The following is a 13,982-nucleotide window of genomic DNA, read 5'->3' as shown; positions in this document are numbered from 1 at the left end:
CTAGCGTTCTGGTTACATCCTGTATAAACAAAAGAAAACTCAGATTTCATTCTGATCTTGTAGAGCTTTAATTTGAGCTTTAATTATCTCTTTTGTATGTGATCCGTATTGATCAAGTACCTTATATTCTAAGACTACAAAGTGATCATTAGTCGCTGAACAAATTATCTCACGAAAAAGATCCGTAATCTCGAAACATTAATTAAACATTGGCGCCGATTCTGTTGTCTTTCTCTAAACTAAATTTAGAGTATCCGCATCTTTTTCTTTTTAAAATTGCTAAAACGGGACGGAACATGAATTTTACATTTAAAGACTAAATTTTAGTCCACGCTAAAAAAAGGCTCGCGACTGGCAGTTCTAAAGTCTAGGTCACGAGGTTTGACAGCTCTCAATTAAATTTAAAACTGTCAAACTGTGTATGTCCTTTTCATATTACATTAGTAAGAAAGGGATGCGAATACTCTAAAATTCAGTTATGCTCAAAATCATTACCATTATTTATACCTACTAACTTTACCTACGAATAATATAACATGTCAAAATATTACGCTATTTCGTCCACATAGATTAAGGTTTTTAAAAATCCTGTGGAAACTCTGTGGTGTAGGTATACAGGATGTAACCAGAACGATGGCAAAAACGAACACAGGTGATTTGAAGTCAGATTACCTTTGTAATTAACCTAACTAGGTCTAACTGGCAATGTGTGGCACATCAGCTTTAAAAAGTAACATTTTTCTTTCTTTCTTTCTAATTAGATAAGGCTAGCTTTAAGTTTTGCTATATAATTTTCAATAAAAAAAGGACAAATACTTATCATTATTCCAGCAGTCAACCTTTTACAAGAGGGTGCAAAATAAACTATGTGACATGACACGGGCCTCAGAGCAAACTTCGGCTAAATGTCTGCTCGAATATTTCGTGGCACGTTTCCTTACTAGAGTGGCTATAATATGTCACTTATATTCGTCTGGCGATACAATATTTATGTCGTAAGCGTAGTACCGAACACCTATTTTTTATGACACTCTAAAGTATAGTATAGGGTTATCTCTGTTACGTAATCGCATAAAAATGACAAAGACAAAATCTCAGTAGGCATAAACCATTTTAACTCACCAATCAATCACAAACATGTTTAAAAAACATTCGAAATTCAAGTCGAATTTTTTTTTAAAAAACATTTGAAATTCAATTAGAAACTATAGTTTCGTTTGTGATTGGTTTGTGACTCAAAATGGTTAGTTTTTGTCTTTGTCATTTCTATGGGATTACGTAACAAAGAGCCATATTATATACTAACTTCTCTCCATGGGTAGGGTATAGTTCGGTCATGACCATGTCCATGACATTTTGGCAGAATCAGTACCCTCATTATAAATGCGGAAGTGTGTTTGTTTGTTGGTTTGTTGTTTGTCCTTCAATCACGTCGCAAAGTGCAACAGATTGACATGATTTTTTGCATGGATATAGACAAAAACCTGCAGAGTGACATAGGCTTTTTATCCCGGAAAATCAAAGAGTTCCCACGGGATTTTCAGAAAACCTAATTCCACGCGGACGAAGTCGCGGGCCTCAGCTAGTTAAGAATATATTCGCGTTTTGCACGACTAATATTATTATAGGATAATACCGTTCCCTATGATACATAAATCTTTTACCCAATATATCATTCGTTTATTTTAACAATGATTAATTTAGACATATCCTTCTAAGACCTAATGGCATTAATTCATCCTTAACGTTTGTACCATTAGCATATAAATTGTTCGGATATTATGTTAAGGATTCTATAATTTACTTATTAACTTTTCGTCTTTCGTTTTTTAGGGTTCCGTACCTCAAATGGAAAAACGGAACGGCTTCGGAAAGGCTGAACTTATTTTGACGGGACTTTCACAGACAACTAGAGGATTAATCAAGGAATAACATAGGCTACTTTTTAACCGACTTTCAAAAAAGGAGGAGTTGTGTTTTTCTACCTATATACACTGAAATCTCTAGATAATAAGATTATGTGAATACCTATAAGAAAAGAAAGTTAAATATTCGGGGTAATATAACTTTGTAGGTACGTAGGAGTTAACGTACTATTAACCAAAATTTTGGCTCTCAAATAAACGGGATTACAAAGTTTGCTAACTAACGTAGGTGCACCGCAAGCTTGAGGATGTATAAACTTGACTCTTAACTCTTAAACTTTCACTAAGGGCACAAACAAACAGGACGCGATACGACAGCGTCACAGTTCACGACAGTTAGGCAAAATTGTTACTATATGTCGAGACTTCACTTATACTTAATGTAGGTAACATTTGACGATAAGTAGGCTATGAAACAACTAGGTCTCTTTGATTTCACGTTACCCCTAGCCTAATGTTTGATAGACGTAGTCGATTCAAGATCAAAACCGAGAGTTTCCTCACTCTAGTTCACTCTGACAGCGTGATACCATGACAACTGCACGGAAGGACAAAGTTATCCGTCGGGGTGATTCCATAACTCAATGTTCAACACTCATAGTAATTAATAGCTATCAAACTCATTTGATATTGGTTGGTTCTACTTTGGTGCTTCACTGAGTGATATATAATTTTTTTGTAGATAACCCTCAATGGATTAAAAATAAATGTAATAACATAAAATTTCCTCGGTCAGTCCTGGGTATATATAAGCTTTACTCTATACCAAATTTCATCAAAATCGGTTAAGCGGATGGGCTGTGAAAAACTAGCAGGCAGAAAGACATATTTTCAAATTTATGATATAAGTAAAGCTCAAGCTACAAAAAGCTTTGAATTGAATAAAACAATATTTTGGGTGATCTGTCAATGCTGTTCCGTTCTGTTCTTTCTAATTTACTGTTGTCGCTGGGACGTCACTCGGGTCACAGTTGAAAATAAGCATCCTGCATTTTGTGCGAGTTGGCGCACATGTTGCAGTACATAGTAGAGTTGTACCTACACCCATTCCGTGTTGTGTCACAGATGACAATGTAACAGTTGTATCTTTTAACAGCGGATAAATATATTTTCTTTATTTCTTTCTTTCAATTTAACACAATGCACGACTATCAATCTACTTCTAAAAGCACGTTTCCGTCACGCGTTTTGTGTGGCTAAGCCTTTATACTTTGCCCAAGTTCGAGGTAACCAACCGTTGAGCATTGTACGGGATAATGGACGATCGGTCCCAAATAAAACCATTAGTTAAGTAACTTTAACGGCAACATCAACGTACCTACGAACAATCCATTATTCCTTAATTGACGTAAAAACAAAACATTATCAAAGAAACATTTTCAGAGAAACAGGCGTGGAAAAAAATTAGCGACTGATTCTATCAAGTCTTTATCATTCATAGGTTGTGTAGATTCGTGACTGTATAAAGTCAAAGTCAAAGTCAAATGATTTATTCAAAATAGGTAATTAATAACTCTTTTTGAAGGTCAGATGTTGGATTTTTATATAGTTAAAGTTCGAAAAAACAAAAGTTCATTTCAAAAAGTTATATAGATGATCTATGTATAGGTGTGCGAGTGTAACGGGGCGTTCTCTCCCCGATTACTATGTCAACCTGTAACAAATCTAAGTGTTGAAAAATATTCGTATATTCGTGTAATAAAATATTCGTTTGACGTTGCCGTTCTAACGATTACGTGGGGGAACTAAAATGGATTTCGATAAGTATAAAACTTGTAGAAAGTATTCCCAACTGAGAAGAAATGATGGCAAAAAACGATATGGCGGCAAAGTTTTGTCGGTGCCATAAAAGTCTCATCTGTCTGTCTTCGAAGACGGATCAATGACGATTTTCTTGTAATCAATTATTTATATTGATGCTATTTGACGTGTGGATTTGTTTTATACCATACCTACGCTATCCTCGCAAAGATTTTACTATAGCGCTCTCTCTGTGTTACGTAATCTTCTTCTTCTAACTATATAAAAGACTAGCTGATCCCCGCGGCTTCGCCCGCGTAGATTTAGGTTTTTAAAGATCCCGTATAGCCTATGTCACTCAGGAATAATGTAGCTTTCTACTGGTGAAAGAATTTTTAAAATCGGTTCAGTAGTTCTAAAGATTACCCCCTACAAACAAACTTAACGACATTACCTCTTTATATAATACAACGGGCCGTGCAGCAGAAATCGTAATATTTTAATTTCGCCATAACTTCAAAACCAAACGTCCAATTTTAATCATTCAAAGACCAAATATTATCTCCATAAACTGTTCTTAGTGATGAAATCATTTATTTTGATAAGGATTAATAGCATGAGTAAAATAAACGCGTTTAAATGTAGTCCAAAAAAAATTCAAGATTTTTAAATAAAAAAATGGTTGCTGTGCCTCACTCGACATAGATGGGTATAGTGTGTCGCGGACTTTTTTGTAGATATTTATAAGATCTACAATTAATTAGAACATTTTATGGTTCTATCTTTTATAGTTTAGGCAGCGTACGCAAAATAAGTAACTTTTCTGGTTGATTTTTTACACCTTGTGTCCGAAAAACCCAAATATCTTACGGAACCCTATTTTTTTCCAAAATAAAATATAGCCTATGTTACTCGTGGATAATGTAGCTTTCGAATGGTGAAAGAATTTTTAAAATCGGTCCAGTAGTTTTTGAGCCTATTCAGTACAAACAAACAAACAAACAAACAAACAAACAAACAAACAAACAAACAAACAAAGTTTTCCTCTTTATAATATTAGTGTAGAAAAAGGTGACCGACTGACTGACTGATCTCTCAACGCACAGCTTAAACCACTGGACGGATCGGACTGAAATTTGGTATACAGATAGCTATTATGACGTAGGCATCCGCTAAGAAAGAATTTTTGGAAATTCAACCCCTAAGGGGGTGAAATTGGGGTTCGAAATTTGCTTAATCCACGCGGACGAAGTCGCGAGCATAAGCTGGTTATCTATATATATATATATATATATATATATATATATATATATATATATATATATATATATATATATATATATAAAATTCAAAGTCCTGACTGACTGACTAACTTATATATAAACGCACAGCCTAAACCGCTGGTCCTAGAGATATGAAATTTTGATTGTTCTTTGTAAAGAGAAGATATTTTCCACTAAGGATTTTTCGAAATTCCACCCCTAAGTGGGTTAAATGGGGGATGGAAGTTTGTTTGTAATGTCCGTCCGCGCACGCGCCGCGGTTTTGACTCCCTTGAAAAAGGACCCCGGATGGGTTCGAAACTAGTCGGGCTAACGTCGACTACACACGTGAGTAAGCCGGGACAGATAGTATTTAAAATTATTTAGAAATTTCTTTGAAGTGTAGGTAAAAACACTACAAAAATTATAAAAATATTGTTATTGTTTATCAAAAGTTACCTGTAATAGTTGAGGACCTGTGCAAAGACCCCCGGATGCCTATCAAAGAAGTACTCATTCAACACGGGGTCGTAGTTTGCTAGCGCTTCTGTTAGCCGAGACAGACGAGTCGCGGGGATCTTCTTCAAAGTTGCCTTGTAAGTTTCGTATCTGGGAAAGAGAAAAATCTGTCAATTGTGTGTTCGACTCGCACACGAAGGGTTCCTTACCATCGTACAAGAAATTACACTTTTTATTTCAGCGTTTAAACTATCGTGAGTGATTTCCATATTAGATACATATCTTACACCTGGCTGTACTCGCGTGTTTAGTCGACGTTAGTCGGCGTCAAACGCGAGGAATGCTCATACTGCGGGGAAGAGGATACTCCGCAGCATGCTATATTTGAGTGCCGTGTGTTTCAACAGGAGAGAAACTTAGTAAATGGTGAAAAGGAAGATAATTGAAACCCGCAAAACCTGATACCCAGAATGTTGAAGAACGAAGAGGAATGGGAAAAGTACGCGAAGCTACTCAAATATATAATAAAAAAGCGAGAAGACGATGAATGGGAGAGGCAAAGACCCACGCCCTGAAAAACAGCTGCCTTCCTGAAGTAATGCTTCGTGCAATTCCGGGAAGCCGCGAGCGGAGTTATCGAAGAGTGGAGGAGGTTTTTTAGTCCGTAGGCCACTGCGCAACATCTGCAGTGGAGTCGGGCATGCACAGTGCAATCCATGAGGGTTTTCCTCCTCCAAGGAAAAAAAAAAAAAAAAAACCGCGACGCGTGCGCGAACTGACTCCTTGAAATAGGACTCCGGATGGGTTCGAAACTAGTCGGGCTAATGTCGACTAAACACGTGAGTACAGCCGGGTGTAAGATATGTATAACACTTTTTATTTTTATTTTAATGGCGGCCATTTTAGTATAATTAAGTTCTTGTTATAGCGGCAATAAAAATACACATTCTGTGAAAACTTAAACTCTCTTTTGCCGTGGAGACCCTGGGGCCATGGAGTCTTAGTGCTAAAAATTTTTTACGAGATATTTCACCGCGATTAATAGCCTCATCTGGTGACAGAAGGGCTGGCTCATTTTTTGCGCAACGGATCAGCCTGGCTGTCCAGCGCGGAAATGCAGCCAGTATTCTTGGCACCATTCCACGTGGTCATGATTTATATAGTAATTAGATAAGGCTAGCTTTAAGTTTTATTGTAATATTAAAACAAAACTCTCTACCTATTTTTTCTTTTTTCTTCAGATACAAGTTAGCTCTTGACTGCAATCTCATCTGGTGGTAAGTGATGATGCAGTGTAAGATAGAAGCTAGCTAACCTGGAAGAGGTATGGCAGTTTTCATCAAATCCACACCCCTTTGGTTTCTACATGGCATCGTACCGGAACGCTAAATCGCTTGGCGGCACGGCTTTGCCGGTAGGGTGGAAACTAGTCACGGCCTCCCATCAGACCAGACCAGACATTTAGAAATTATAAAATTCCAAACCCCTGCCGGGAATCGAACCCGGGACCTCCCCCACAAATAAGCCAACAGCGATTCCCACTGCGCCAACAATGTATGCCTATTGCGTATTATGAGATACAGCCAAGTTATTAAAGTTATAAAAAAAAATTGCAAATCGGTCCAGAAACCTCGAAAAAATCGGTGTGACACATTTAAAAAAACGGGCCGAATTGAAAACCACCTCCTTTTTGGAAGTCGGTTAAAAAAGTTGAAGTTAAAGTTGATGTTAAAGTTGTATTAAATTATAACTAAGTAAAATACCTATGAATCAAGTTTGTTAGTTAAGAAATGTTTTATTTACTCACGAAGTTGCCTTAATTTGCCCTAAAATAATGATGTTTCAAGATCCATAACTTTCAAAACAAAACAATTAAAATTTTACTAGGTACATTGCTCAGTAATTGTTGTTGTAAATGAGCTGTTGATATCTGGCTTTAGTGCCTAATAATAATCATGTCCTTAGTTTTAGTTCTATGGCCAAAGTCCGCCACACTGGCCAAGTGCGAATTGGCAGACTTCACACATCTTTGTGAACTCGACATGCAGGATTCCTCCAAAGCCGTGTCGCAGTGCCGACTGCCGGGTACTCGTATTGTTATCTTGCAAAAATAATAATTAATCCATCCATACTAATATTATAAATGCGAAAGTGTGTCTGTCTGTCTGTCTGTTTGCTAGCTTTTCACGGCTCAACCGTTCAACCGATTTTGACAAAATTTGCAACAGGGATAGCTTGCATCCCGGGAAAGGACATATGCCACTTTTTATACCAGAAAATTGAAGAGTTCCCACAGGATTTTTAAAAACCTAAATCCACGCGGACTAAATCGCGGGCATCATATTATAGTAAAGACATAAATCGATATCTAGCTTAATTTTATTTCTAGAACAACAACAACAATAGATTTGTCAACTAAGACGTTCGTGTGGATAAGCGCGTAGGGACAACCTTAAATCTTATTCAATTTAGAAGAGATCTCTTTAAGACAAACTGGTCTCGAACCCCATTGAAATCGTATCCGTCCAATCCGTCGGACCAAATTAATGTTCCTTTTCTGCATTTAAAAAGAAATTCCGTTCAGCTTAATCTGATTTGGATTGAAGGGCTTTATTTATTTATTTTTAAAGGTGCTGATAGACTTGAGCATTCACTTGTAACAGAACATCGAGCATTCGCCGTTTTTATTTTTGCCGAACTGAACAACGAGCCGAGCCAAGCATAAAGCCAAAATATTGCTACGAACATCTTGAGAATTCTAGCGAACGCTCTATTCGCTCCTCGTCAATTCTTCATGAAGATGTCACAGGAGATGGAGAGCAACAGGGGTGCGGGGAGGGACGTCACAGAGCGGCGGGGCGCGGAACGATGACAGAAGCTGGGCTCGGCAAAAAGCTCCAAGCAAATCTGCTCGCTAGAATGCTCGCCAGAACGCTCGATAGAATGCTCGCTAAAATATTCTTGTTTTTTCTGTGATGTAACATTCGCACGAATGCTCATTACAAGTGAATGCTCAAGTCTATCAGCACCTTAATTCATTATAGGCAAACGCTTGACCACAATCACACCTGATGGAAAGTGATGATGCGGCCTTAGATGGGACGCGTTTACCTAGAAGATGCCTATTCACTCTTGTTTTAAAGATACCCGGGTTGTAATTTGTAGGAAACACATATCTTGGAAGAGTATTCCAAACCTTAGCCATTTATTTCCTTAGCAATTCCATTACAAATTAGCCTTTGATTGCAATCTCACCTGGTGGTAAGTGATAATGCAGTCTAAGATGGACGTGAACTAAGTTGGAAAAAGGTTGGCAGTTTTGTTAAACCCGTATGTACCCTTTATCGGTTCCTACATGGCATCTTACCGGAACGCTAAATCGCTTGGCGGCCCGGCTTTGCCGGTAGGGTGGTAACTAGCCACTGCCGAAGCCTCCCACCAGACCAGACCAGAAATTTTGAAATTATAAAATTGCAAATCCTTGCCAGGAATCGAACCAGGGACCTCCCACTAATAAGACCACAGCGCTTACCACTGCGCCAGGAAGGTCGTCATGTAAATGTAATAATATCTATGGTCTAACATCATTGGACCCTTTGGAATTAATTAACATGTTTCTAATTCACAAAGCGAAATTCCCAGAATGCAGAACTATATTCCCTTTGTGGAATACGTTTAGAGGGATCAATCAAAAAGGTCAGCGAATTGATCATTTATTGATGCTTTGATTCCCTTTGATTAAACTCTTGGACTATTTGATTTCCCCGGAGCTATTCGCAACATAGAAACCACAGGAATGAAGTTTATCACTGTTAAGGTCTGTACGCACCTGAGCTGCGGTGCGCTACACTGCAGGGCGCGTCACTTCAGGCCGCGCGTCGGTACCGATCGCACTACTTTTTTTTTTTTTTTTTTTTTTTTTTTTTTTTTTTTCGTTATAGGCGCACGCTTGACCACGATCACACCTGATGGAAAGTGATGATATGGCCTAAGATGGGACGCGTTTGCCTAGAAGGTGCCTATTCAACTACAACTGCGTACGAGCAACAACGTCGCAAGATGAGCGACAGTGAAGAGGGGTAAGGAGGGAAGCCGACATCCTAGGGGTTGGGAATTTTGAGGATATACTTCTAAGAGCACACGTCGTGTGGCAAAAATTGAAACTACGTTATTTATTTTGAGGTCTAGCATGCCGGTACATTAAATACTTATCACGATGCGCGTGTATCTTATCCGAGCGACGTACTTACGCAAATTGAAAAGACGCGCCGCGCCGCTGGGTATGTCGCACTAGCGTCGCTGCACTGCGCGTCGCTGCGCTGCGTTTCACAATATTCTTTCCGGCCGCGACGCGCAGCGACGCGCGGTGGAGTGCTGTGCAGCACCGCTCTAGTGCGATATGCGCCATACAAAATGATAGAAATAATATTTTGACGGTCTGTACCGCGAGGTGAAGTGCAGCGCAGCGCAGCTCAGGTGCGTACAGACCTTTACGGTTAAACTCTGAAGTAACACGTAGTTTTATAACCGGTTACAAGTAGGTGCGACCACCAACTCCCATGGTCCTACCAACCTAGATATACAAGCTAGCCCTTGACTGCAATCTCACCTGGTGGTAAGTGATGATGCAGTCTAATATGGAAGCGGGCTAATCTGGAAGGGGTATGGCAGTTTTTATTAAATCCATGCCCCTTTGGTTTCTACACGGCATCGTACCGGAACGCTGAATCGCGACCTCGCACTGGAAGACGCAGCATTGGAAAACCCCCCACTTGGTGGACGGACGATATCAGACGAGTCGCAGGGAGCCGCTGGATCCAGGCGGCGCAAGACAGTGGCGCGTGGAAGTCCCTACAAGAGATCCATGTCCAGCAGTGGAAGTCTATCGGTTGGTGATGATGATGATGATGATGATGATGATGATGATGATGATGATGATGATGATGATGATGATGATGATGATGATGATGATGATGATGATGATGATGATGATGATGATGATGATGATGATGATGATGATGATGATGAAATAAAATGCACCGAGGAGAAAATGTCACATGCACGCTCGAAAAGCCTTTTATTTTCCAAATATAATCAACTTAAAAATATATATTATATTATGTATGCACTAACATTTCTCATTTAATAAGGAAAGTGGAACAGAACCACAATCTAGCGGCATGCAGCGGGTGTCAAGGCTACCCGATGCAGCTCTAAACAATCTTTTATATTATATTTTCGCATCATAATGGGTCTTAGAAATAAAAGTACCTATATATTTCGGAATACCTACTTCAGTCGTATTTTTTCAACATTTGCACGATTATTCAAAAACTATGATGCATAAAAATAAATAAAAATCTGTTTTAGAATGCACGGGCAAAGCAAATACCCCACGTGATAAAGTTATGTTACTCCTAAAATTGAAAATACTAATTATTAGTTATTATTTCACCCCCTTAGGGGTTGAATATTCAAAAATCCTTTCTTAGCGGATGTCTACGTCGTAATAGCTATCTGCTTGCCAAATTTGAGATCAGTCAGTCGCAGTCAGTCACCTTTTTCCTTTTATATATTTAGATCTAACTTTTAATTCGCGTTCCACAAAGTAATTGAATAGAACTACTCGACTCGACTCGCGGCTTGATCAAAGAAACCTTTATAATGTGATAGGGTCTTTGATTGAAATGATTCTATACTAGTAGATTTTAAATTAGCAATTTTATCATACCATGCTGAAGCTGTGATAGCCTAGTGGTTAGGACGTCTGCCTTCTAATCGGAGGTAGGGGGTTCGATCCCGGGCACGCACCTCTGACTTTTCGGAGTTATGTGTGTTTTAATTAATTAAATATCACTTGCTTTAACGGTGAAGGAAAACATCGTGAGGAAACCTGCATGCCTGAAAGTTCTCCATAGTGTTTTCAAAGCTGTGTGAAGTCTACCAATCCGCACATGGCCAGCGTGGTAGACTATGGCCAAAACCCTTCTCACTCTGAGAGGCGACCCGTGCTCTGTAGTGAGCCAGCAATGGGTTGATCATGATGATGATCATACTATGCTGATATGATACTGCCTGTCTTGACGAGTATAATGTACCTATAGTCCGCTGCGACTAGTCGAGATGGCAATCGAGGAGGTAACGCGGGAGAGCGTGGGTGACGTGTGGGTGTGCGGGGTGTCCCCCCCCCCCATACCTATACCTAACTCCTTAATTACGCTATCGAATATTCCAAAAAAAAAATAGAAAACTAGCATAATATAGTAGATATACTAGCTTATGCCCGCGACTTCATCAGCGTGCAAATTTCTATTTGACCCCCTAGAGGTTAAATTTTCAAAAATTCTGCTTTCTTTTTAAGGTTCCGTACCTCAAAAGGAAAAACAGAACCCTTATAGGATCACTTTGGTGTCTGTCTGTCTGTCTGTCTGTCCGTCTGTCTGTCAAGAAACCTACAGGGTACTTCCCGTTGACCTAGAATCATGAAATTTTGCAGGTAGGTAGGTCTTATAGCTGACATTTGAGGAAAAATCTGACAACCGTGAATTTAGGGTTAGATCACACAAAAAAAATTAAATTGTGGTCATGAACTAATAATAAGTATTTTCAACTTCCGAAGTGAGTGATTATATCAAGTGGGGTATCATATGAAAGGTCTTCATCTGTACATTCTAAAACAGATTTTTATTTATTTTTATGCATCATAGTTTTTGAATTATCGTGCAAAATGTCGAAAAAATACGAGTGTAGTACGGAACCCTCATTGCGCGAGCCTGACTCGCACTTGGCCGGTTTTTTTATTAAAGTCTTCTCTCTTCTATTTTCCCGCTATCTATATGCCAAAAAGCCCGATCCGTCCAGTAGGCATTTGAGGCTGTGCGTTTAGGTAATTGTAATTAACGGATAGTGGTCACAACCCTCAACAATGAGGAATACGACGCAGTGAAATGACTTGAACGACTTAGGTAAATATTTCCAAAAATTCGCTAAAATTGTAAGTAGGCATCTCCGCTTGATGTAGACTTACATTAGTTTTTACATTGCAATTAAATCTACAGAAAAATGCTAAAGATAACCTGGAACAGCTTTACACCTAACACGAAGGTACTGGAAATGGTTCACAAAGACAGAGAACTCATGTCCACTATCATGCGAAGGAAGATCGCTTTCTTTGGGCATTTACAAAGAGGAGCCCAATTCTCATTTCCGAGATTAGTTCTGGAAGGAAGGATTGAGGGCAAAAGGGCTCCAGGTCGCCAAAGACGCAAATGGTTGGACGATATAAGGGGGTGGACAGGGCTTAGTTACCCAAAGTTGAAAGAGGCGGCTTTAAATAGAGAAGCTTTTCGCATGATGACCTCCAAACTTCGTTTTGAAGAAGGCACGCGATGATGATGATGATGATGAATTAAAGCGATCGTTGATTTTAATCATTTGAGCTATAATAATAAAATGAGTTAGGCATTTAATAAATAATTGAAGAAATAACACTGGCCTGCAAAACTGGGGAATTACGATTTGGTTTTGCGGTGGCAATATTAGTTGAAAACGGTTCGAATAGTGGTTTACCGCAGGCCGACGGAAACGTAAGCTTGATTGCTTGGCTTGATTTCGGAACAGTACGCTTGATGCAGAAATGTATATAGATAATAAGCTTCCAAGTTCCAGATGGCAGATGTATATAGGAGACTCGCTTACTCCCGCGACTTTATCCGCGTGGACTACACCAATTACAAACTTCGTTCACCCCCTTTAGGGGTTTAATTTTCAAAAATCCTTTCTTAGCGGATATCGACGTCATAATAGCTATCTGCATGCCAAATTGCAGCCCGATCCGTCCAGTAGTTTGAGGCACTTGAGGTGTCCGTTGATAGACCAGTCCTAGTCCAATGATACCAATTTTGAATAAATGTTTTGACCTAAGCTACCTGTCTATTTTCACCAAAACTTTTTATCCAGAACATCAACGAGTTCCCACGGGAATTTCAAACACCAATACCAAGTGCGAGTCAGGCTCGCACAATGAGGGTTCCGTACTACAGTCGTATTTTTTCGACATTTTGCACGATAATTCAAAAACTATGATGCATAAAAATAAATAAAAATCTGTTTTAGAATGTACAGGTGAAGACCTTTCATATGATACCCCACTTGATATAGTCACTCACTTGGAAAGTTGAAAATACTAATTATTAGTTCATGACCACAATTTAATTTTTTTTGTGTCATGTAACCCTAAATTCGCGGTTTTCAGATTTTTCCCCAAATGTCAGCTATAAGATCTACCTACCTGCCAAATTTCATGATTCTAGGTCAACGGGAAGTACCCTGTAGGTTTCTTGACTGACAGACAGACAGACAGACAGACAACAAAGTGATCCTATAAGGGTTCCGTTTTTCCTTTTGAGGTACGGAACCCTAAAAATTAATTCGACTCCAGCAAAGTCGAACCGAGTTAGCTAGTCTGGCATAAAAAAGCGGATCTTTTTAAGCGTGGATTAAGGACATGCCAACTTTATTAAGGGGCCCACGGACTTGGAATAACTAGATGCCGCAAGTTCATGGAATAGTATGAAAAAAAAACTGGACCTATTAT

The 13,982-nt window shown here is 39.0% G+C and overlaps 2 protein-coding genes across 2 annotated transcripts in view; one reads left to right on the top strand and one right to left on the bottom strand.

Moving 5' to 3' along the window:
* The window catches only part of LOC117991406 (uncharacterized), a 311,428-nt gene that overhangs the window by 2,466 nt on the left and 294,980 nt on the right, over positions 1-13,982 (top strand). The window lies entirely within an intron of this gene.
* Positions 1-13,982, bottom strand: part of LOC117991296 (potassium voltage-gated channel protein Shaw-like) — a 160,771-nt gene that overhangs the window by 130,782 nt on the left and 16,007 nt on the right. Inside the window, exon 2 of the mRNA XM_034978864.2 lies at positions 5,387-5,536. Within this exon, the coding sequence (XP_034834755.1) occupies positions 5,387-5,536 (150 nt within the window). The remainder of the gene's footprint in view (positions 1-5,386; positions 5,537-13,982) is intronic.

The sequence above is a fragment of the Maniola hyperantus genome, chromosome 19 (genome assembly GCF_902806685.2).
Source record: "Maniola hyperantus chromosome 19, iAphHyp1.2, whole genome shotgun sequence".
NCBI lineage: Eukaryota > Metazoa > Arthropoda > Insecta > Lepidoptera > Nymphalidae > Maniola > Maniola hyperantus.
The sequence above is the reverse complement of the archived record's forward strand: the minus strand, read 5'-3'. Positions and strand labels throughout refer to the sequence as shown.